Source organism: Macrobrachium rosenbergii, chromosome 24 (assembly GCF_040412425.1).
Source record: "Macrobrachium rosenbergii isolate ZJJX-2024 chromosome 24, ASM4041242v1, whole genome shotgun sequence".
Lineage (NCBI taxonomy): Eukaryota > Metazoa > Arthropoda > Malacostraca > Decapoda > Palaemonidae > Macrobrachium > Macrobrachium rosenbergii.
Genome location: NC_089764.1, coordinates 36,304,459 through 36,330,825, shown reverse-complemented (window position 1 = coordinate 36,330,825; position 26,367 = coordinate 36,304,459). Strand labels below are relative to the sequence as shown.

Sequence of the window (26,367 nt, the reverse complement as noted above, 5' to 3'; positions counted from 1 at the left end):
TGTCTGTCATGTCTTACATCATTTATGACTGATTGTAATCTTTTTTTTTAGTGGATAGTGAACTTTGCCTGAAGATACTTGAAGCAGCATCGTCAAAGATAGAGGGAGTTGACGATGATGATGAAGCCACAATGCAGCTGAATCTGGAGAGGAATATAACTCAGCTGAAGATCTATCTGATGAGTGGAAATTTGGTTCGTCCACCACCTCCTGTGAAGAGTGTATGTACTTTTTTTTTAATTCTTATCAAGGAATAGTTTTACTATAGGAAAAGAAGAGGAAAAGGGATATGCATGCCATCTCCAGCTTAAAATGAATTTCACCACTGATGACCACATTATAATGATATGGTAGATGGACCAAAGAAGTTGTGTTACTAAATGGACATATATACAGTATTAGGATTAGGAGAGTAACTCATAAGACTGAATATATAATTGCTACAGACTTGAATTATGAAATTCATAAAATTAATGCATCTCAGCAGGTCCCAAGCTTGGACAATTGGGAAGGGTTGAGTTCATTAGAGGTTGCATAAATAATTATCACCAGTACATCCATCATCCTCATTAACTTTTTACAACAGGCTTTCCCGTTTTGAAGTTAAACATGACTATGTGATGTGTTCTCTCCACTCTCGTTTGCCTTATGCTCTTCATGAAAGAATCCCAGTCTGGTCAGTGTCATGTATGCTATATTTCCAGGGTTTTCTAACCTTCCTGCTAGTTCCTTCTGTGCTATTTCCTCTTCCTTTTTCATCATAACCAAGCAATCTTAATCTCTGAGATCTCTGGTTATTTTTAAAGCTTCAAGTTGCTACATTTGTCAGTATTTTGTTGTCGCACCTCTTCAGAATATCCTACAGTTTCTTGCAAGTACAGTACCCATGGCTGCTGTGTAGAGCAGCACAGACTTTTACATGTGTTGTAAATTTAATATTTTTGAGGTGAAATGTTAGATTGTAAGACATGTTTGTGGTGTTAAATGAGATGTGTGGGGATTTAAACAACATGCAAAATTTCTGTTGTAAAGACCCAGAGGGGATTTTATTTACACTAGAGGTTTACATATCTGTCACTAGAGAGCAGAGCAAACGCATCAATATGAATGGTGAATGTAAGCTTACCATAACTTCTAATATATACATACTTAACACTCCCCCTTAAACTTAAGTCGCCCTCTGATAACTTTGAATTTCCCCATCTTACTTCTGAAGGAACATACAAAAGTTTAACAATTCCTGCTTCCACTTCTGACCTTATAGAATGATATCTTACGTCTGTGTGCTTTGACCATTAATAATTTACGGGATTTTCAGCCAAAGCAATAGCACCTTGAATTTCAACATACAGAGTTATACAATCCTTCTTATAGAGTGTCATGCCAGAATACAAATTTCTTAAAAGTTGGCTTCATGCATTGCACAAGTGATAGCCTTATATTCAGCCGTAGTGGTGATAGAAATTCATTTCTCGTTATAATGTGGTTCGGATTCCACAATAAGCTGTAGGTCCCGTTGCTAGGTAACCAGTTGGTTCTTAGCCACGTAAAATAAATCTAATCCTTCGGGCCAGCCCTAGGAGAGCTGTTAATCAGCTCAGTGGTCTGGTTAAACTAAGGTATACATAACTTACTCAGCTCACTTGTGGATAATGTTACAACCATCATTATTCATAAGAAATCTGTAACCAGAAATACTGAGTCTCATCAGGGTTCACCCAGTCAGAATCTCAATAACTAATCAGTTTTAATGACTCATTTGACTTATTAAATTCCAAACTGAAATCAAGTGTTCCCTTTATGTACTTTAGAACATGCTTTGCTATGCCTAAATGGGCTTAGTTAGTTTGGACATAAACTGAAACAGTTTTGTTACAATGTAGCACAGATCTGGTCTAGTTCCAGTCATAGTGTAAATCAAACTGCCCACAATTTCTCTATGTTCTCTAGGATCTGTCAGTTTTGCAGAATTTTTATCATCACAAACCTTACTAACACATCACATGGTATTGCTTTAGGCTTACTGCTATTCATATTAAATCTTTCAAGTACCTTTACACAATACTTTCTCTGGTTTATCATTACATAATCATCATGAAATATAAATTCCATACTGAGAAACCAGGATAACTTACTCATATCTTTTCGTTTTAAACTTACTACGCAAACGAACTTTCATACTGTTTAACACTTGACTGTTGCTTGTGGCAGTGATTATATCATTGACCCAGAACAAAATAACCACAACAGAATCATCATAAGATTTTATATGTAGACATGGGGTCTGAAAGTGACTGCACAAAATTATTATTAATAAGATATTCATGCAGCACTCTGTACCAATTCCTACCACTCTGTTTTAGACCATATAGTGACTTTCAGGTTACATACAAGCTTCTCACCTTTACTATTTGTTTTTCCAAAACCTGGCTGTTCCAAGAAAATTTTGCAGTCAGTATCTGCATTAAGATATGCAGTTTTGACATCCATCTGATATGCTAACATGTTTTTGTGTACAGCAACGTGCATCAACATCCATACTGAAGTGAACTTTACAGTGGGTGAAAATGTTTTATTAAAGTCTACACCTTTTACTTGGGAAAATCCTTTAGCTACATATCTTGCCTTGTATTTTGTGGAGTTATCAAGGCCTGTCTTCTTGGGATAAACCCACCTTCCACCTATCACTGACCTATTTTCTGTAGGTGGTTGCAGTTCATATACGTCATTTTCTTCTAGAGTGTCCATTTCTTCATGCATTGCCACCTTCCATTTAGAATTTGGAGGTGATATAGCCTCACCATATGTGGCTAGGACGTCAACTACTCTATAGAAGTGGTGGACAGAGCAGCTTGCTGTGTCCACAAGATCTATGTCGTCACCATCAGTCACATAATCGTTTAGGTAGCTAGGGGGCTTCCTATTTCTCTTTGGATATCTTGTTGCTTCTTGGCTGGTTGTATTCTCATGGTCGATTCCATCTTCCATGACCATGGTTGGTCCTTTGTTATTTTCTTTCATATCTGGCTGGTCTTCCTCCTCTGGTGTTTGTGGCCTCGTTGAATCTTCATCCTCACAGTGTATACTAGGCGTACTATTGTCTCCCCCATTCTTGGTAAATTTCACCCATCGCTCCTTTTTCACTGCACTTTCATTTGGAAGATATGCTAGGTAGGCAGGGCTCTCACCATTGTATCCTAAAAATACTCCTTTAACACTTCTTGCATCTAACTTGTTTCCATGTTGTTGGTAAGTGTAACATGTAGCACCGAATGAATGTAGGTCACTGTAGTTAAGTTTTCTCCCAATTAACATCTCATAAATAGTCTTGCCTGCCCTGTTGTTGAAGCATCTGTTTCTTGTTAAGGCTGACATCTTAAATGCATACGGCCACAGTGCCTTCTGTAGTCCAGTAAGCACTTCGCCATTTCAAACAAGGTTCTCCATGATCTTTCTGTCGAACCATTTTGGTGAGGGGAATATGGAGGGGAAAATTCATGTTTAATTTTATTACTTGCCATGAGGGATCTAAAATCACTTGAAGTAAATTCAGTACCGTTGTCGGTTCGAAAACGCTTCACTGTACCATAAGCGTATCTGCCAAGAATTTTTCCTTGGCTTTTGTGGCGTCGCTCCTTTTCTTCAACGCATACACCATAATGATGCTGGAGTAATCATCCACAAAAGTTATGGCAAACTTATAACCTCCTTTTCCAACAACATCCATTGGTCCTGCTAAATCACAATGAACTAACTCCAAATTATTTTTTGTAGCTCTCATGTTGGGCTCCGTACTTCTATATTGGGTCATTTTTCCTAGGCTACTTACTTCACAGTCTCGAATTTCTTCGCCAGAGAGACACATGCCTTCCACTACACTTTTCAGTTTGTTTGTCTTTTGTGTTACAGTGTCCTATTTGGTGCTCTGTGAACATTTGACTGTATCAGTTCATTGAAGTAGTGGGACTCTGGCAGGTATAACGTTTTCTTTATTTTAGCCTTTTGAGTTTATTTTTAAAATACTTTTAAGTTTTTATGTTTTTTTTAAGTTCATTGAATTATGTTAAATGAGCTTTTCTGAAGTTGACATGTCTGAACTGAAAACATTGAACAGCTTATAAAGTAAACTGCTTAGTCGTGTTGTGTCAGTTATTTCCGTGGCCAACATTGTCTTGGTGCATGCAGATGGAACATTATTTAAGATTTTGTTAGTATTGGATGTAGGCTCTAGAAGCAATTTTTTTTCCCAAATTTCAGATAAAGGAGATTATAAGTACCAAATAGGAGATTTCATAAATACAATAAAATTTTATTTCACAGTTACATGGTACCTAAATGGAAGCAAAAATAGAATAAGGATTAAAATCCACGTAATACAGATATTACAAATGAGAAAAAACACATCAGACTTCAAAACCTGAAAATATTTTGCGCATTGTTACCAAGAGTAAAAAATGCAAGTGTGAATTTATAAAGAAAATATCATAAAAAGGAGTTTAATATAAAATTTCTACTGTGATTATAATATTTTTGTTATAGCATAATTTACTGGTAAACCTTTTTACTGTACTGCTTTTTTACTTATGTCAGCTAACAAAGTACCCTGAAAGTCAGGTTTATTTGAGAAGAGCAAAAGTATGGGTGATTTTGATGTACAGTTAAGCTCTGCTTATTCGTGGGTCGGCATTCGCGGCTTCACCAATTTGCAGATTTTTCTGTGGAATGTATCTCCAAATCATTCGCCTATTCGCAGATTTATATCGTAGAGCAATATTCACTACTTACTGTATTATCATGTTATTTTCATGACTAAAAAGATTTTTTATGATAAAAAAATTAGTTATGAACTTTCAAATAGTAATATTAATTTAAACAGCAAAATATCATTAAAATTTTGAAGTAAAATCGATCAGTATTGATCCATTATCATCGTAATATGTACTGTATAAAAAAAAATCATCCTGATATTTCTTATTGTTTTACCGATATAAACATAATTCTCTCTCTCTCTCTCTCTCTCTCTCTCTCTCTCTCTCTCTCTCTCTCTCTCTCTCTCTCTCTCTCTCTCTCTCTCTCTCTCTCTCTCATAAACCTGGCTATGCCTGGATCAAGTTCTCTTGGTTAGTTTTCCCACGTACCTGTAAGCCATATATTTGTTGTAAGATGACTTTGAAATTATATTGAAGTGTTTTAGGATGATAGTTTAAGGTATATTTGGTGTTTGAACTATTAAAATAGCAGTTTTAAGCATTTTTAGAGGGGGGGGGTCTTTGATGTTTGAACTATCAGGATAGGCAGTTATAAGCATTTTTAGAAGGGGGTCAAGTATTCATGGATTTTAGTTCTTCGCTGGTGGTTGTGGTCCCTTTCCCCTGCGAATATTAGAGGTAGACTGTACAACATTCAAGTTAGTACTTTTCCATTAACTCATTGTATCGTAATCTGCCAACACAGAAATGGATTTTTGTGCCTGTATTTTTTGCTTCTTTGTAATAGTTTTTCTTGACTCATTTAACAGAGAATAATTAATACACTGCATTCAAAGGTCATATACAAGAGTTCTGATTATTGTCTAACAAAGATAACCTTCCTGTAGGAGGGACTGTAAATTTCTGAGACTTATTTTGGAAAATATAGTATTTTTAAGTGGCTTTCCAAATTTTATTTAGGTCTTGGTCATGAACTTATTTGTAAAGTTTAGGGGAATCTCGTACAGACAGTGGCATGCTATTGCCTTCCTTTTTATATTTTATGTTTGGGGACTTCTAAAAAAAAGTCTGCAGTAAAGATGAAAATGTACATGAAATGAAAAATATATAATGATGAATAAAAAATGATGTTGTAAGGACACTAATATAAACTTTTGCTAAATGAAAAAAAAAGAGTGCATTTTAGCCTCGGTACCTTTCTTATATATGTTTACATTTCTGATTTTAATAGCATTGGCAACACTTTTCAGATTGCTGCAACTTTACTCAAGTTTATGATGAATGAGGAAGTTGTGTCATCAATTGACACAAATGTTTATTTTGCAAAACTGAGAAATCTGCTCCATCCATACATGAGTATGCTTACTCAAATTGCTGGTGAGTTATAGTATTTAGCAGGAGCTTGTTCTTTATTGTTTCCGTCATCTTTGTGAATACACTATAGAGGTTTGCTGCTACAGGTCACAAGTGTTCTGCACATAAATGCTGTTGGCTTTATGATTATAGGACTGTTACTGTTACAATAAGCTGTACATTTACTGGATAAGTAGATTAATTGTGGGAAACATCTGGGAACCCAAATATGTTGAACAGTTAGCTGTAAATGCATGCAAGATATTTTGAGTTTTCGTAGCAATTTAATTTATTAAAATATAAGACTGATTTAGCTGCTGAATGCATGATGCATTTAATATATTTATGCCTTTTGTGTCTTCATTAATTTGCCTTCCAATAATCTGGTTCTTTCACTAATTTCAAATTTCTTGTTCCACTGTAATAGAAATTTCATGGGCCACCACACATTGTTCAGGTTGCACTAGAGCTGTTCACTTGATGTGCTTCCTTGCTCACTCTTGCAAACACATACAAGAGATTACTGCAGGTATTCTAGGATTAACAATAATTTACTCCTATTTAACTTTAGGTATGTGTGTGTGTGTGGCATATCCAAAATGTAGTTCAAAATGCTAGGCCATATTACTGATCAGAGCATACGCTATCATTGAGACATCAGGTTGATTTCTGAAACAGGCTATAAAAATAAAGTGGCACTTCAATTTCATAGCTTAGACTATAGCCAAGGCTACATAGGTCTAGTCTCCCAAGAGGTTTCTTCAGTTTGAAGAAAAAAATAATAAATAAATAAGCGAGGTGGGGAGTAATCTTCGCTATTAGAAATACAATTAATTCTACCATTTTATTATTTTACTTTTACTTTGGGAATGAAAGACTATAATCAGGCCAGACATTATCAGCCACACCTGCTGTGTGCAGAATCTGCAGAATGACAACAACGTGTTATAAATAATGATAATAATAATAATTATAATAATAATAGTATGGCTCTGGAGTCTAGGCCTATGTCATTGGCTTTATAACATACTAGACTATTTTTCAGATAGCAACAATATTTAGTTGTGTCAATCTTTGTAACTTATAAAGGGTGTCTATAAGACCATGCAGCAGGATTTGTGAAATTCCTCCTCAGTCTTGGTGTGGTATACTTTCGTCATTATTTTCTTCATAGGCCCCTAGGCTTAATAAGAATGATATCGAGAAGCGTCAAGTGCACTTGGCCTATGGGTAAGGCAAGGGGAGGCAAACTGAGCCATTTAAAAGAGTTGACGTCTGGTTAGCCCACGCCCACAACTACATCTGAGATACGTTCATTACATTAAATGCATTACTGTGGTGGCTAAAAAGTCAAATTCATTAAGTATTTACATCTTTTCATGTTTACCATGATTAAAAATTACTGTGTTAATGTTTTTTTTAATGATTTAGCTGATATTTTAATAGAAAATATAGCATTGATACTTTAAAAACCATGCTTAGTGAACTGTACCTTTTCTCAAGAAAAGTTGCAAAATGTTTTGTCATTGCAACTTGGCGTCATTAGAAATGTGGAGAAGGTAAGAGTCGCCAGTAAGTGACTTTCGAACGAAAATCACTGAAATCGGGTTACGAGTTTTGCTGCGTGCTGTTCGTCTCTGTTTTCTCTATGACTGATAAGTTGGTGAGCAAGGGACTCCCCAAAGAGATGTTGGTGTAACGTGATGTACAAGGATGATAATTGCATCTGTTTTGATATCCCAACTAGAAAAAACATTGTGGGTTGAATTTTACGATGTGATCAGGCAGTTGGAGATGTGAATTTGATATTGTATTAGGAAATAAGATTAGATATTAGCGTAAGGTACCCTTGCAGTACATTTAATAGCTTTTTGCTCATTTCTTCAATCAGAACGAGGGGCAGGACGATATCTTGAAAAGCTTCAGTTAGAAGGAAAGAAACGTCTACTCTCCAAAGGTCACAAAATGAGTAAGTTTTGTAGTGTGTATTAATACTTTTGGATTGTTATATCATTAGATTTTTTTCAGTGTGTATTAATACTTTTGGATTGTTATATCATTGAATATTTTAAAAATTTTAATCATAGATAAATGATGAAGGTTTATTTTTTGTCAGAAGCCATATCTGTGCAATGGAGTGATGAAAATGTTCAGAGTATGCTCACTACGGTTAAAGAGTGGCGTCAGTTATGTCATGATGAGGTGGAGCTTGAAAGAATTTTAGGTAAAGGTCACCCCCTGTGGGACGAAGTTGCTTACAATCTCAGTCGTCGAGTAAAAAAATGCCCAGATTTGTGCAAGGATTACTTTGATATGGTAAGGGCCTTCACCAGTGTTTTGTGTTTTGCTATATATATATATATATATATATATATATATATATATATATATATATATATATATATATATATATATATATATATATATATATATATATATATATATATATATATATATATATATATATATATATATATATATATATATATATATATATATATATATATATATATATAATATATATATATATATATATATATATATATATATATATATATATATATATATATATATATATATATATATATATATATATATATATATATATATATATATATATATATATATTCATATATATATATATATATATATATATATATATATATATATATATATATATATATATATATATATATATATATATATATATATATATATATATATATATATATATATATATATATATATATATATATATATACATTATAAATCTTTAGTTTTAGCTGGAATTTGTTAGAGCTCAAATGAATTTTTCTGGTAGATAATGTTATTTTCCATGAAAAAGGTTGTTATGCAAGTCTGGGTCATCCAACATTTACCCATTAATCAGAGTAAGGCCATTTTAGATTACTGTATTGAGAAGATAAGATGAAACATTTTGTAGAGTCATGAAATAGATTACAGTTTTTTTAATTAGGAAAATGATGCTTAAAAGAGGTAAGCAGATACTTAACTCAAGTTATTTTCCAGGTTAGTAGTGCTTAAAAAAAAATGTCCAATGTTCTATCATTGTAGAACAGAATGTGTTTTCCCACATCTTTATTTTTCTACTTTTGCTTCAATACGTTAAATTCAATGGTATTTACAAGGTTGTTTGATTAATTAAAGAATGTATTAAAATTTCACCAGATTGAATTTCAGAAAGTCAAAATGCATCCACATACCTCATCCAGACCATATCTCTAAGCTTAATGGGGTTTAGTATCACAGTTTCTTAGTAACCCATGTAGAAATTTGTGAGAACTGGCTTAAGTGGGCTGCACATACTACAACTCTCATATAAAACATTCAGAAGATTTTATTACAAAATTCAGAATTTCAAATACTCTCCTTCACAATGTAAAATTCATAAGTCTAGATGTAGATTTGTTGTTTACTAAGGCACCCATAAAATGGTAAATGATCACAATAGCTTTGTTCTTCATATTGTGACCCTTGTCTGCAGATTAAAAAAATATATATAAACTGCCCAGTTTTATGTATGGCTTACTGCCTAATACTTTGATTGCTGGGTTATATTTTACTTGTATCCCCATCAACTGAATGCTATGTCCACAGTTATGCTGCAAATACATCAGAGAAGAATTGGGTTCATATCAAGAAATTCTGCCTGAAGAGGAACTTGATCAGTCACCGTTGCAAGTAAAAAATAAGAAGCTGCTGAGAGATATTCTGAGTCCTCTTGTGGCACATGACGCAGAATGGGACCCTAGAGGTGGGGCTTGTGTGCTACCCATGTTTGAGTTATTAACTGTTATCCTTTAGTGAATTGATAAAAATATTTCCTCTAATGGAAGAATGCCATTTGGATGTTTTATGTAAGTAACTTACCAAGTAATTACATTGCTTATAGTTCCACTCGCCAGCAGCTTAAAAATTATGAAATTCGTGGTAGCGCTAGTGTCTGTGTAGATGACTAGTCCCCCCCCACTTTCGGGGTACTAGTGCTTCTAGTCTACATTAGGCTCACTAAATAGTAATATGAGTGTTCAGTTGATCGAGCGTGACGAATGTTCAGAGTGGGATGCTAGAAAGTGGAAGGTTTTCGGTCTCATTTAGCGAAATTAGACGAGAGACAGGAAATGTAAGGCGGCTGCTAGAGCTGAAAAAGAGACAGTAGATATTCCTGCTTTACCTTTACCTGCTCCTGCTGTGTCATGTTCCCAATTCTCCGACTATTCAGCCTACTCCTTTACCCGGCTCCCACGCTTCTGAACCCGATCCCCTTGCCAGCCTCAAGTTGAAACTCATACGTAATTTTGATGTCGAAATGGGGTTAATTGTGGATACTGTGACCCAGTTGGGTGCTTCAGTGCGTGTCCTTATGGACAAAGTGGAAAAAAGTGCTAGTGAAGTGTCAGTGGAGGTGGCAGCTACTCATCCCACCAACGCTCCTAGGCAAAGGTCACTGATGTACTCCCTTACACCCGGAAGCAGTCATACCGGAGGCCCAAGGGAGGTCGGTGGGGTCTGCCCACGGGTAGTCATTGCCTCAGTCGGACCTGTTGCAACCTCCCACGTCATAGCAAAGGATAGCTGTTGGAAAGGCATCCAAGCGGAAGGGAGCAAGCTATCCTCAAGTTCCATGGCTTCCAGCCCCAGGACTAATTGCCGCTGGCACTTGAGTGATGAATCATGGCCACTGAAAAGGTCCACGGCGGACACGGTCCGCTCCTCTCCAGTGCCTTACAAGAAATTTAGAGAGCCCCTGCAGCAGCCTTCTTGTAGTTTCTGGGATTCGCCAGAATGCTTTTCTTCAATGCATCCTATGCATGAGGCCAAGCATTCGTCTGCTCTGAGATGCTTCTCGTCGTCTCACAAGCATCCAGTAGCACCTGAGCTCCCAAGAGCAACTGATCTCCCAGCAACGATCGGGCACTTGGTAGTTCCCCAGCACCCATTACCGCCTGAGCGCCTGCTAGCTCCCGTTTAGCAACTGAGTGCCTGTTGGTGCCTGAGTGCCCATTAGCACCTGAAGCCCATTAGTGCCCGTTCTCCCATTATGCCTCAGCGCCTGTCATTGCACAAGTGCCCTTCAGTCCCCAAGTGCCCTTCAGCGCCCAAGACTCCAGCTCAGATGCCTTCTACAGACACAACAGACCCATCGCTAGATCCCATTCAGTGTCAGCTGGGGAACATTTTAAATTTGCTCGAGAGAGCTGCCTTCTTCGGCCCAGGCCCCTCAAGATTTGCTTCAATTTCCCTGTTTCGTTGGAGGATGAAGGTGAAGTTGGTGAAGTGGATCAGGGCTCCCCTCTGACAGCTTATGCAGCTTTATTGATGTACTGCACTTGCTGCAGAACTTCCTGGGATTCTTCTCACCTCTGGCCCCGATCTCCCTGGCTTTGGTGTTTTTAATCAGTAACAAACCTTCCAACTCCTCCAAGTTACCTAAGATGGTGCTTTCATCTTCCACTAAGAAGGCTCACAATGATCTGGATGGTTGGCTCTCGGAGAAGAGATAGCAGGGAAAGTCTCCCTTCAGCTATCCTCCCTCTCGTCTTGTTAGCTGGAGGTATTCTTCGTACGAGACCATAAAAGCTCTGTCACTGGGAGTGGCTGCCCCTTCCCAGGGGTGCTTATCAGGACTTATTGATTCATCTAGGAGGTCAGCCTTGTTTAGGATCTTTGAAGTTTTAAGCTTTTTAGACTGGTCAGTGGGGGCCTTAGCTCTTTGCTCCCTGAGGAAGTCACATCGGATTGGATGAATGTCCTGTCCTGCACAGATAAGGCATCAGAGATGGCTCTCAAGAGTTTGCCTCTCTCTATGTGATGGGAGTTTTGAAGAAGAGAGAGCTCTGGTACTTGTTTACTATGAAGAGTGTCATGGCTTCTCAGAAGTCTGCCCTTTTGTATTCTCCTCTCAGTCGCCAGCACCTCTTCCCTCAGTCTACTGTTGGCAACATTTCTTTGGAACTTCAGAAGAAAAGTACAAAGGACCTTCTAGCTTGCTCGTCTAGATGTCTTGGGGAGTCTCCATTGACAAGTACCAGGACCCATTCTCCACTTCAGCCTCTGCCTTTTCGAGGTGGCAGACCTAGAGCCCAGTCTATAGCCTAGGATGAATCTGCGCTTCTCGTCCTGACCTTTTAAGAAGCCCTCTTCCAAGCCTGCTGATCAGAAGTGAGGATCCTTTCCTCCATGCGCCAGTAGGAGCCAGGCTCCTCCATTACTGGGAGAGGTGGAGCACAGGAGGAGTGGATTGTGTCAGTGCTGAAACAGGGCTACTCCATTCCATTCAGGGAGAAGCCCCCTTTAGTCAACACACCTATCACGATGACAGTCTACTTGGTAGGATCTGAGAAATTTTCGGTCCTCTCTGACGAAGTATTAGCCTTCTTCGAGAAGACAGCCATCAAGGAAGTCGAAGAAGTCCAGTCGGAAGGTTTTTACAACTGTCTCTTTGTAGTCCCCAAATCATTAGGGGGTTGGAGGCCAGCACTGGACATAGTGCCTTGAATGTTTTTGTCGAAAAGACAAGATTCAAGATGGAAACTAGTCACTCTTGTCATGTCATCCATTCACTGGGGTGACTGGATGACTACTATAGACACGCAAGATGCCTATATCCACATTCCTATACATCCGGGATCCAGGAAATATCTACATTTTGTGTTTTGCAACAGAGTGTACCAGTTTTGGGCCTTATGCTTCAGCCTTTTGACTGCTCCGCAAGTGTTCACCCGAGTCCTTGCTCCGCTCTCCAAGTGGCTTCATTTGATGGGTATAAACATCACCCTCTTCATAGACGATTGGCTCCTTATGAAGGAGAGGTGCATGGAGGACCTTCGGAAGACCCTTCGTTTATCAGAAGAGTTGGGTCTGCTAATCACCCTTCAGAAGTCCCAGCTGGTTCCATCACAGATGATTCCCTATTTGGGGATGATGATAAACTCTCAGAGTTTTCAGGTTTTCCCATCACCCAAAAGAGTTCAGTCATGCCTGAAGAAAGTCGATGAGTTCCTTGCCCGCCAAATCTGTTCGGCAAACCAATGGATGAGCCTTCTAGGTACCTTAGCCTCCATGGAGCAGTTTGTTTCCCTAGGAAGGCTACATATGAAAACTCTTCAGTATTATCTTCGGGCCAGCTGCGACAGGAAAGCTCATCCAGACACATTCTTCTTCCTGATATCTCAAGAAATCAAGGAGGATCTCCAGTGGTGGAAGTCAGAAGGCAGGCCCTCAGAAGTGAAGTCCTTTCTTCCTTTGAGCCCCAACCTAGACTTCTATGCAGATGCTTTGGATCTGGGTTGGGGAACGCTTATAGGCACCAAAGAAATGTCAGGAACTTGGTCCCAGGAGCAGATTCACTGGCACATCAACCTCAAGGAGCTAATGGCAATTTGGCTCGGCCTTCAGCATTTTGCTTCAATAGTCTGCAGTCAAGTAGTGACCGTACACTCAGACAATACTGTGGCCCTGACATATATAAAGAAGCAAGGGGGACTCATTTGTTCTACCTTTGCGAAGCAGAGAGAACCCTCCTTTTATGGGCAGATCACAACCGGACCAAGTTGATGTGGTTCATCCAGGGCAAGCTCAGTGCCCTTGCAGATGGGTAGAGCCATCGCAGTCAGGTGCCCCCCACAGAGTGGAATCTTCATCCTCAGGTGTGTTAGGATCTGTGGAAGCTGTTGGGGAGACCCCTTATAGATCTTTTTGCGACGTCCAAGAATCATCGTCTAACAGTCTTTTGCTCTCCAGTACCAGACCTGCTAGCATGGGCAACGGATTCTGTGCTACAAGACTGGTCGAACAAGGATCTCTAAGCCATCCCACCATTCTGGATGATACGAATTCCGCAACCACATGAATGTCACAGTGACTCTAGTGGCCCTATTCTGGCTGCGACAGGAATGGTTCCCAGATCTCCTCAAGTTGCTGATGGACTCCTTGAGGTAGTTACCACAGCAACCAAGTCTGCTCAGACAACCCCACTTCAGGCGGTTCAACTGAGGATTGTCCACTCTGGCCCTGACAGAGTTCAGACTGTCAGGAAACTCCTCAGACAGAAGGGGTTTTCAAGAGCAACTTCAGAGGCTATTGCCAAGTGTAGGCGCTCCTCTTCCGACAAAGTCTTTCAAGTCAAGTGGACAGTCTTCAGAGCCTGGTGTAGAAGACATGACATATCATCTGAGACGTCTGTAGCAGACATTGATGAATTTTTCCTGAACTTGAGGACATCTAGGGGCCTGTCCTCCTCTGCAATTAGAGGATACAGGGCTATGCAAAATTCAGTGTTTCGGCACAGAGGTATGGGTCTCTGCTAACCAAGACTTGTGCGATCTCATAAAATCCTTCGATACCTCCAAATCCAAGGGGCAAGAGGCCGTCTCTTGGAATCTGGACATAGTTTTGAAGTGGCTCTCCGGACCCTGCTTTGAGCCTCTTTGTTCTGTTTTGTTATGAGATCTTACCAGGGAGACCCTCTTTCTTGTGATGTTAGCGAGCGCCAAAAGGGTCAGTGAAGTGCGTGCTCTTGACAAGGTGGTGGAATTTTCCCGAGGTGATGCTGTATGTTCCTTCACCCTGGGCTATTTAGCAAAGTATGAAGACCCAACCAAGCCCTGGCCTCGTTCCTTCACTGTTAAAAGCCTGATGGAAATACTAGGCACAGATGAGGAGGAGAGAGTTCTGTGCCCAGTGAGAGCACTGAGGTACTACTTGCACAGAACGGAAAAAATTCGAGGTCTTATGGTTAGGAATTCGTCTCGTGAACTCTCAAAGAATGGCTTGTCTTTCTTCTTGAAGGATCTGATCTCTGAGGCCCATTCTCAGGTTGGAGAAGAGGCTTTAACGTCCGTCAAAGCTAAAGCTCATGAGGTCAGAGCTGTCTCCACATCTTTAGCCTTCAAGCACGAACTGTCTCTATCATCCGTTCTTCAAGCGACTTTCTGGAGGTGCAAGTCTATCTTCGTGACCCATTATCTTCGTGATGTGAAAACTAATTTTGAATGGGTAAGGAAGCATAGGAAGCCTTTCTTCCTTCCTTTTCTCTTTGCCTTGAACCTGGGTGTTGATTCGTAAGGGGAGCTTGGGCGTACTGCGCACCTGGAGACCCACTAGTCTTAGCTTTAATGGGTGGGTGGTGTTTTATATTTTGTGGCGTAGGTGATGCCCATGTTCATTGATTCTGGTCGTTTGGATGGTCAGTATGTTCCCAGGGCAGGGGGCAACTGGCTTCTTGTATACTTTGTTAGTCACTGGGTTCATCCCTTGCTGCAAAGTACCCACTAATGTAGAGGTTCGTCTGGCCAACTCACCACACCCTACATGGTTAAGATAAGCACGGACCAGAGGCAGTATCTACCTGCAGCAGCTCTTACCAGGTAAGGAACGACAAGCATTGTACCAATGCTAATTTTGCTGTCCTCTAACTCATTACCATCCATAATGTTTTGGGATAGTTAATCCATATATCCCACCTCTGTGTCAATGTGGGATTCAGCAGTGTAATTACTTGGTAAGTTACATATATAGAAATGACATTTTTATGATGAAATAAAGTTTTATTTATACTTACCAAGTAATTACAAAACAAGCCCTCCCTCCCTCCCCTCATATGGAAAGAGGGGCAAAAAACAACTGAATCGCACTGTTGAAGTCGCTCCTCTCGTACCCCAAAAGTGGGCGGGGACTAGTCACCTACATCGACACTAGTGCTACCGTGAATTTCAAAATTTTTAAGCTGCCGGCGAGTGAAACTATAAGCAATGTAATTACTTGGTAAGTATATATAAAGTTTATTGATAAGCAATGTAATTACTTGGTAAGTATATATAAAGTTTAATTTTATCAATAAAATGTTATTTTCCTGCTATTGTATAGGTGATAAGATTTGTGATTTTTGTCCTTAGACATTTGGAGGGCAGCTGATACTGATGGCTGGAGTTGTGAGGAGACACTAGAGTTGCTGTTCACAGTTCGAGAGTTACTGAGTGAAGACAACGCAGTTGATTGGGATCAGGTAATCATAACTGTCTGGCACAGTATACAAGAGTTCTAAAGATTTTTTGCAATGATTTTTTGACTTCCGGCTTTACTACTTCCTACCTTTCAATTTTCATTTGTACCTTTGGTTTCGTCTTGTATAGATGCCAGTTTTTGCCCCTTACTGAACACCATAATTTTTTAGGTGAACCATGAGTTTAGAAATTGGATTCAGTGGTCTTGTTGAAAATTTGCAATTACACAATAAAATCATTTTTGTCTCATTTTTTGTTTCTCATTCAGGTGTGTTTTGCATGGCGTAGTAAGTGCAATCCTTTTTTGTTGCTTGTACCTCAAGTTTTGTTTGCTTATGGAATAGATCACTGAATCTTCAGGCTCTCAGAAATCCTCCAGTGAGAAAGCCGTCTAGGGAAAGCTGCTTAGTTGTTAGTATTACATGAATGAAATGTGAGTCAGGTTATTGGTGGGTGCCTCAGGTTGTAGGTGGCATGTGAATAGGAGGGGCATAGTCATTTTTCTGTTTGTTAAGTAAAAAAATTGAAGTGTTTTTGTAAATTCAAAGACCACATATGTGGGCCCTTTAGGGGGATATTGCCATCAGTGCACCCCACAGTGCCCTTCAGGCATTTTTGAAGGTTCCTTGCAGCGTCCCCTTGACCATAGGTGTACGAGCCAGGTGGGCTGGGGGACTGCAGCACCCCCAAGATTTGGGCAGACACAAATTTTTGGGGCAGAGTAGCTAATGTAGCAGGGCTGTTAAGCTGCCAGACATTTTATTTTTCTAATGTTTTAATTTAGTATGAAAGTGAACTGTAATTTACTGCAATTTTTAATAATTACTATATTTATATACCATTCAGCCATTGCAATTTATTTCAGTAACAGCTATTATTTATTTAGTATATTACATTGAAAAGTATAACCCATTTTTGTGATAAAACTATTAAAATACTCAGGTAGTGCTCGAGTTACGATAGTTCACTTTACGATAATTTGATTTTGCAGTGGGGTAAGCAATTAATACCGATACGGCAATACAGTATTTATAAACTATTTTTAAATTTCGTGCGGTGCAGGCAGCAGCGTATGTACAATCAGGCAGCGAGAGAGACCAAATTACAATAGACCAGCTTCTTTTCCTCCAACTCTTTATCCCATCTTCTAGTTAAAAAAGTATCAGAGAATGATGAAAGTATTGTTAGTAACGTTATAAATGTGTACAGCCATAAACAACCAACTGAGAAACTGTTGTTTTGTTTATCACCGAATTGGACAACAACAGCCCTTTTGCTTGTATTTCAACCATCGTACGATAATACATAATCACTGTAGGTTATAGTGCAAATGATGTTAAGTAGAATAGGACTGATATATTTTTACATTATACCTTTATTCGCTATGGATAAAAGATCGGCAAGGAAATATACTGCAAAATTTATGCTGCAAGTTGTAGCTGAAGCTGAGAAAACAGTTCAAGTTGGTAATGACCATAAATTATCATGCATCAGCAACATGGATAAAACTACCATAATTGAAATTGGAGAGAAAGTATTTTAATCAAAACTACTGGGCATGAAAGAACACATTACTCCTATTTTTATGCTGATAAACGATAAATACATAAAGTTCATATTATGATGAAATCAAGTGAAAATAGCGAATGGAATCTTGATTTTTTTTTTACATAAACAAACGCCCCCAAATGGCCAGTGTCATCTATTAATGAAAAAACAGCTACATTAATTTCACAACGAGACGCATTAAAGTTATATTTTGACTTAAAAACACTTTGTACAGTGTAACGAAAAATAACCTTGCCCCATATAGATAAAGTATCTAGTGATTCATTTATGCTAACTAGAATCAAGAAAAGTGGTCTGAACTGAGTTAAATGCGGTGAAATAAACATCGCATAAACGATTTCCAAACTGAAACATTGATTGCTATGATCACAATTTATAATACAAAAGCAATATAAGAATATATACAGTATTATTGGATACAGTGAATTAAGGCATAACATTTTAAAAGATCCATGGAAAAGATGCATATTCGTTATGTTGATTTTGTATAATAAGATATGTGAATATAGAGTACAGTACAATGTAGGCTAGGCTACTGTATATGTATACAATATACCATAGTGTAGGCTAAGTAAATTCTTGTTTGTTATTCAATTTCTCTTTGTATTGAATTATCATAAGTCACTGCAGGAACCTCCAGAATTAGCTGATATTAATAATTAGTATACTTCGTACGTATAGAGTATATTTTATAGTGTAGGCTAGGCTACCATATTTGTATACACAGTACCAAATACCCTAGTGTAGGCTAGGCTATATTCGAGATATATTTTTTCCAACAAACGATGGGTTTTTTTGGAACCTATCCCCATCGTAAGTAGGATAACACCTGTATAAGCATTTTTAGTTTTTTTTTGTGTGTTTGAACTGTTAAAATAGGCAGTTCTGTGTTTTTAGAAGGGTTGTAAGTATTTGCGGGTTCTAGCTATTTATGGGGGCGATATATCAGTAAATCCATGTCACCTTCCGATGTGGATTTATATATATGTGCATATAATATATAAAAATATATAAAACACACACACACACACACATATATATATATATATATATATATATATATATATATATATATATATATATATATATATATATATATATATATACAGGCAGTCCCCGGTTATCGGCAGCCTCGGTTACCGGCGATCCGGTTTTATGGCGCTTGTCTAGCGACGATGATAACCAGATTTTCGTCGTTGATAACCGGTTATCTGCACTGATAACCAGTTATTGGCACTGATCGCCTCTTATCGGTGGCACTGATCACCGGTTATCGGCGCCGCTAACCGGTTATCGGCGCCGCTAACCAGGTATCAGTGCTATTATTGCTGATTTTTGGTTAGCGGTGATTTTCGGTTGTCGTCATGCCGTCGGGAACGGAACCCCGCCAATAACCGGGGACTGCCTGTATGTATATATATATGTATATATATATATGTATATATATATGTATATTGCCCGGATGAGAAGGGTCCTGTGTGCCTATGCCTTTGACCCCTAGCTGCAATCCCTTTCATTTCTTTTACTGTACCTGTGTTCATTGTGTCTTTGTTCCCTATCTTTTCACCCTCTCCTAACAATTGTTCCATAGTGCAACTGCAGGGTTTTCCTCCTGTTATACCTGTAAAACCTTTTACTCTCAGTTTCCGTTTGAGCATTGAATGACCTCATAGTCTTAGTTCTTGACATTTGTCCTAAATTTTGTATTCCTTTCCATTCCACAAATGTGGGCTTTATAAGCATTTTGGGCTTGTGCTTTCTTTTTTTAAATACACACTTTCTTTTTTAAATACCAGATTTTTTTGGCAACTGAAATTTAAAGAATTATCTCTTGTATGCAGATATTGGTTTCAATCTTGAATTTAACTTGATCTTGGTTATATAATGATAATCCAGATTTTTCAGTTTCTCAAGGAAATTCTCAGATTTATGTTAATCTGTGGTGTGTATACTAATCCTGGTTATTAGTTTCAGAACTGAGATTTTTATTATTGTTGTTTGTCATGATGGTTATTGAGTTATTTCCATATGTTATGATAATTATCGAGTTGTTTCCATATTTTATAGGTAGTTACACACTTATAGTACCACATTATTATTATTATTTGGTAGTTTAACCTGTAACATACCACCTACAAAGGGAGAGTGATTGTTGCTAGCCTTTAGGATTCATCGCTCATTCATGGGTTAGCTGTTGTATTAGTTTGCATGCCTTCAATGGGAGTGCCGATGCTATAAGGCCCCATTGTAAAATTTTTGTCACTTATTCTACAACTAATAATAAAAATTCTCTCGTGGGGAAATTTAAAAATTTGACCTCTAAGTTCATTTGTTTTGCAGTTGAAAAAAATCATGACATCACTTTTCAAAATTAATATGCAAAATTCAAAGTTATACAGGTAATTGTTTTTCCCTACAGCAAAATAAAGATATATATAGCAGTTATACTATACTCCATACAAATTTCATTGAATTTGGTTCAGTCTTCTTGGAGAAATAAGTATTTAGTTTTGAGAAAACAGCAAAACAAAAAAATTTATGGACTTTCAAAAATCCTGAGAGAAGCAGGACTCTTGAGCAAGTTATCCTTGTAGTCAAGTTATCCTTATATCATTATAACCCATTTTCTCTGACACGTCCTGTAGAAAGAATGGGATAATTTAGTGGGTGACAGTTATTTCTGAATAAATTTTTGTCACTTGTTTTGCATGCTTTTTTAACAGTTTGTCGTTCACAGTGCCGTACAAGCAATGAACAAAATTGTCCATGAACCAGTCTAAACATTTTTTTTTTAGTAATGTTTCTAAATATGTTTATTTACCCAGAAAACAGTCCAAAACAGTGTATAGCTTACTTGATCCTATCCTGGATTATTCATACAGACATTTTTTACAAGTCTTTTTTACAATTTGTGGCTCACAGTGTCACACAAGCTATGAACAAAATTGTCAAAAACCAATCTAAAAAATTTTTTGGCATTATTGCTTCAGGATATGTGTATTTAGACATAAAACACTTGAATTCCTTGAAATTTGGCAGTCGGCGTACCCCTTAAAAGCTATTGACTCTCAGTTTGTCGGGTGCACTGAACAAAAATGGCCCAATTAATGCACCTCCAATTATTAACTGGGAAGTAGGAAACTTAGAAATCATGTTGATGTAAAATATAGAAAACTTTGGATTAGTAAATAGTTAGAAATACTACCTATTGATGTATCTGTTTATTGATGTTTTCATGTGGTAAAATGCAGTTTTTATGTATCCTGTATTAAGTAGGTTTCAGCATCCAGTCATCTCACATTTTACTTTGGTGGTGGATTTATGACCAGTCATTAACCAGTGTTTTTACAATGTAATACACATGTAAAAGTCCCATTCTTATCAAGCTATATTTTAAACAATCATCAAAAAGATGAGTGTTTGTGGTTGTGTAATAAATTTTGCATTTATGTTTTTGCTAATTGCATGTTGAGTAGAGTGAGTTTGACCTCTGTGACGAGGTGGAACTGTGCATTTTTGTCAGATGTGTTAATATAAACTTTACTACATTATTATTGCTGGCATTGATAGTGTTATATTTACCATGTACTGTAGACATTATAATTATTTTCTTTAACTTTCAGGTTAGGTTGATGATGCTTGCAGGTGGCTTTGAACGTACCTCTGAGAGATACCAATCCAAGTTTATAGATCTTTATAATGGTTATAAGAGAGCCTATGTCTTCAACAAAGATTGCTTAATTAGAGCTCGACGCCGTCCACCCTACTACTTCAAGATTCATACTTTATTTGGATTTAAAGATGCTATTAAGGGTTGCCACATAGGTAAGCCATTAATCTACCATGACAAAGGACTATGTATGTGACTAATTTTCATGCATAAAGATATGTGATAAACAGTGAAAAGATAGCAGTTACTGAAATGTTGAATTTAACAGTAAGATTTACAGACCTTTCAAATGAGAAAAAATGAACGAATGACCCATAATTTTGAATCCAAGTGGTAACTGGGTATAATAGTGAGTTATAGAAGCCTTTTAATAATTAATTTGTTTTTAAATCTCCCTAATTCTAGTTCTTGTGTTTAGTTTTCTGTCAGCAGACATTACCTGTCTATACTTAAATATATTCATATAATAGGGGATGCAAGGTAAAAAGACCAAGGTTATTATATGACAGCATTATTGCTTTCTGTTAAACTACCAAACAGATTTGCCATGAAGTAATTAGTTTACTTATTTACCAAGAGATATCATGACAGTTAAGAAACTTAGCCTCATCCTTGGTAGATCAAGTTCATAGTGTTGACCATCCCATTTAGGTGCGGTAGTGCCTTAGTGCGCCTCATGCAATGCACTTGAGGCATTGCTGAAGGGTCCGCAGTGTTCCTTTGACCCCTTGCTGCAACCCTTTTCATTCCTTTTGCTCTATCTCCGTTCGGATTTGCTATCTACCATCTTACCTTCCACCCTCTTGTAATACTTGACTCATAGTGCAACTGCAAGGTTTTCCTCCTGTTACACCTTTCAAACCTTTTTACAGGCAGTCCCCTGTTTAGGACTGGGTTTCCGTTTTTACGCCGCGTGGAGCGTCTGTAAAAATCCAGTTTCTGCAATGTACTATGTACCTTAATTCTTGGGGACATTCTCCCTTAACTTTGAGAACATTCTATGTTTTGAGTATAGTGCACCAAGTTTGGTTGTTGATACAATGTCAAAACAGGAACTGAAATTACAAATGGCGATGAGGTTAACCTGTGAAGAGATGCCTGCAACGAAGGTATGAGGTGTCAAGAGCCTGTTCATCCAGAAAACTGGTTTGTGTTGGAGCCACCAAGTTTGCATATAGCCTAGGCTAGGCTACAGTAGCCTTAGTTAGCCTACCCTACTGGATACGTAAGTAACTTAGCCTACGTTAGATTGCCGGTAATGATGGCTACCCCATTGCAGTTAACGCCCTTACCAGCATTTTCCCCTGAGGAGTCGGCAGATGTTTCACAGAAAATTGTCATAAACCCAAAAATCCTAAGAAAACCTTACTTTTAATGCTTTGGGTGTACTGAAAACGATGTAAACTGCATTTTTATTAAGTTTTTCATAAAAAAACCTCCAAGTTTTTATTATTCTGCCATTTTGAAGCCATATTTCTTCTGTCAGATCGGCATACGACGCGTCGTAACCCCGGAACATGCGTTGTAAACTGGGAAATAATTTCTGATGAATATATTTGAAAAGCGTCGTAACCTTGGAACGTCGTAAGCCGGACCCGTTGGAAACTGGGGACTGCCTGTACTGCCAATTTCTCTTTTAAGTGCTGAATGACCTTATAGGTCCCAGCACTTGGCCTTTGGCCTAAATTCTACTTTTTATATAAGTGACTTACCAAATAATTACGTAGCTACTAGCTTTCTACATGGCATTCTAAGAATTCAAATTTCGCGGTGGTGCTACTAACACTCGTGTAGGTGGCAAGGTCCTGCCAACTTTTGGGAGTGATAGGTACAACTCAGCAAAGAGATTCAATTTGTTTTCTGCTGGCTCCCAACTAACATTGGGATACGAATGTGGAATCCCAAGGGTTGGGTGACAGTCATTATTTTAGAGAATTAGTTCTTCAGTCACTTTGTATAGGCAGTGGAGAAGTAGTGGTAGAAAAAGGGCATCCCTTTTAAGATCCTTCTTATTTTTGACAACACTTCTGGCCACCCACAAAACTACTTCGACTTTCATCTGAACATTACTGTTGTGTACTTGCCTCCCAACACCACCTCTTCCTTGAAACCCTTGATCAAGGGATCATTGCCATCGTCATTCACTATTACTTACGATGAACAGTCAGGCAGGCTGTAGATACAGTACAGTGAATGTGAATGAAGAATTAACAGTCCATGACTTCTGGAAGGGATACAACATCTACAAGGTAGTCCTGAATATAAATGCTGCTCGGAAGGAAATTTTTCTCATAGGAAGAAACTGTACCTTTAATTTATTCACGATTTCAAGGGCTTTGACAAAGTAGACATGAATAAGACCTTGGTGACATTGAGCAGATAGCTGAAAATGGACTAGGAGGAGGAGGATTTCCTCTCGGTATTTGAGGCAGACAGGCAACCACTTACGAACAAGGAGTTGATTGAGCTTCGTGAGCAGCAGCTCTACGAAGAGGAGCATGCACCAGAACCAGAACATGATGCTTCACCTCAAGCAAGATGCAGCAAGTCTGTGGGCACGTCGACAAAGCCTTTACACTTTTGAGATGGACCTCAATGCTGAATGCTTTGGCAAGGTAATGGGGCCAGTGCACTGCTCAGTTGTTTCTTTCAGGACGGTTTGGATGATAAGAAGAGTAACAGAGTTCAGGTTACTCCCAACAAGTTCTTGCTATATACTAATCCCAAAGAAGAAATTCAACTTCAGCATCGTCTAAGTAGTTCCCCCCTCCTCCACCTTCCTCCTCCAGCCTTTCAGGAGCTCATTTTAGTGACCCATCAGGTAGATGTACAGTAAAGTGCTGTATATGATACGGCATAAATTTATTTTTAGTTTTTTTTATTAAAATTGATATTTTAAATTGATTCAATTAAAAAGACAGCTAAATGTTTACCTGTCATGATTTATTGTACATGTACAGTGTTAGGGTCTTGAGGGGTCGCTTGTAGGTGTTTATAAGGTGTTTATGTTATTTTTTAAATTTCTTATGTAAGTCTTGTGACAGTGTTGTGTGAGGTGTTAAAGTATGTAGTTTGGTGGTATATGGATAATTTCAGTTTAAGTAAAAGTTTGTAGATATATACATATATATGATTTGACCTATTTGAATGTGCTACCTTTATGTAAGAACTCATAATATGCTGCTTGTTACTTTGCCAAGTAAACCAAGTGTGTTCTTCTGTGCTCATACATAATGTATGCTTCTCTATACAAGTCGTCCAAAGTTATTGTTTTTTTTTATTGAAAAACCAGGCTCATGGAGGTCACATTCAGTGAATGACGAAGTTGAAGAAGAAGTTTTCGAATCTCTCATGGCCGCCTTTAAGGAAAAGAAAAATCTCTTCTGTCACATAGTACCAAGGATTCCTCTCTTGAACAGCCTGTCAGTTGCCATGAATGAACAGTACAAGAATCAGGCCTTCAGATTTTCACCAAACCTGTAAGTTTTTTCATGTATGAAATTTGTACAATTTTGGAATTATTATGGTACAGTTTTTGTATGTTTCTTCTCACATTATTATTAATTTGTGGGTAAATCAGGTTGAATTATAAAATAAGTTTGTTTTTCTAAACTGTGGTTTTAGGTTACAGTCATACTTCAGTTATCCAGATTAATATAATATAAAACCAAGGGCCGGTTGGATAATGGCGGAATCTGGACAAGGGCAAGTTAAAAATTTAGGGGTGATCAAGGGTCAACTCTGTATCCTTTCTCATGTAACCTTTACAATACCACTTAACTCTAAATACTTTTCCTCATATATGTAATATGTAACAAAATATACTGTATAAATACACTTTGAAAAAAATTCAACTTCTTTCCTCTTTTTTGTAAATGACAGTTAGCCCACGTGTGTTTACCCACAGCCTACTATGGTTTTATGACCATTAAAGTATTTTTATACAAGATACAAAATGTGTGTGTGTGTGAACTATTGACCTAGGCTAGGTGTTGCACTCGCAGTATTCATTTGCATAAATCAAATGGGCTATTACAGCTTTACTTAAGATAAAGGTAATGTTAATGAAACTGATATTTTACTTACTAAATCCATTTATACTGTATTATTATCATGTTATATCATTGTAACACAGTGGACCCTGCCTATTCACTGTTCTGGATTTGCAGCTTCACCTAGTCATGGCTTTCTCTGTGAAACTCACATACGCATTATTCACGGAAAATTCATCTGTTTGTGGTATTGTTCAATGAGAAATCTTCACAAATTACTGTATTTTCATATAATTTTCATGACTAAATGCACTTTTTGTGATAAAACTATTAAAATAGTCAGGTGTAAGCATTTTTAGAGTTTTTTTTTTGGTGATTTGAACTATCAAAATAGGCAGTTATAAGCATTTTTAGAGGGGTTTTAAGTATTCACGGATTTGAGCCATTCGCGGGGCTAGTGTAGTGGTACGCATCCCCTGCAAATACCGGGGGCCGACTGTATGTATAAAGCAGGTTTTGACGTAGGAAAAGCGTATTATTGATAGCTGCTGCGAGTCCTCAAAGGAGTTACTCTCTTGGTCCCTAGAGGGGCTCCATAAGATAGAACAACCAATTTTAAAGAAGTCTCTTCTTGTTTGTCTTGGCCATTATAGTGCACGTTGATAGAGTATAAGACTTCAAGACAGAAGAGCTCTTTCTCTTGCCTACAGTGGCTGCCTAGGTTCAATTCCTATTCTTAACCTGCAGATGTGGCAACAGTGTGCTGCGCGTTGGTCACTACAGTCAGCCCCCCGAACTCGCAGACTCACGATTCGCGGACTCACCTATTCGCAGATTTCTCTACGGAACATATGTACACATTATTTGCTGAAAATTTGCCTGTTCGCTTATTTTTTGTAGAGAAATATTCACAAATTACTGTATTTTCATTTCGTTTTTGTGACTAAATGCACTTTTTGTGATAAAACTTTAAAGTAATCAGGTGTAAGCATTTTTTGAGTTCTTTTTGGTGTTTTGAACTATCAAAATAGGCAGTTATAAGTGTTTTT

At 37.8% G+C, this 26,367-nt stretch overlaps 1 protein-coding gene across 1 annotated transcript in view; it reads left to right on the top strand.

Moving 5' to 3' along the window:
- Positions 1-26,367, top strand: part of LOC136851850 (uncharacterized) — a 144,652-nt gene that overhangs the window by 89,589 nt on the left and 28,696 nt on the right. The window contains 9 exon segments of the mRNA XM_067126162.1: positions 52-221; positions 5,960-6,086; positions 7,954-8,031; positions 8,179-8,378; positions 9,681-9,837; positions 15,980-16,089; positions 21,280-21,481; positions 24,619-24,805; positions 25,462-25,565. Of these exon segments, the coding sequence (XP_066982263.1) occupies positions 52-221; positions 5,960-6,086; positions 7,954-8,031; positions 8,179-8,378; positions 9,681-9,837; positions 15,980-16,089; positions 21,280-21,481; positions 24,619-24,805; positions 25,462-25,565 (1,335 nt within the window).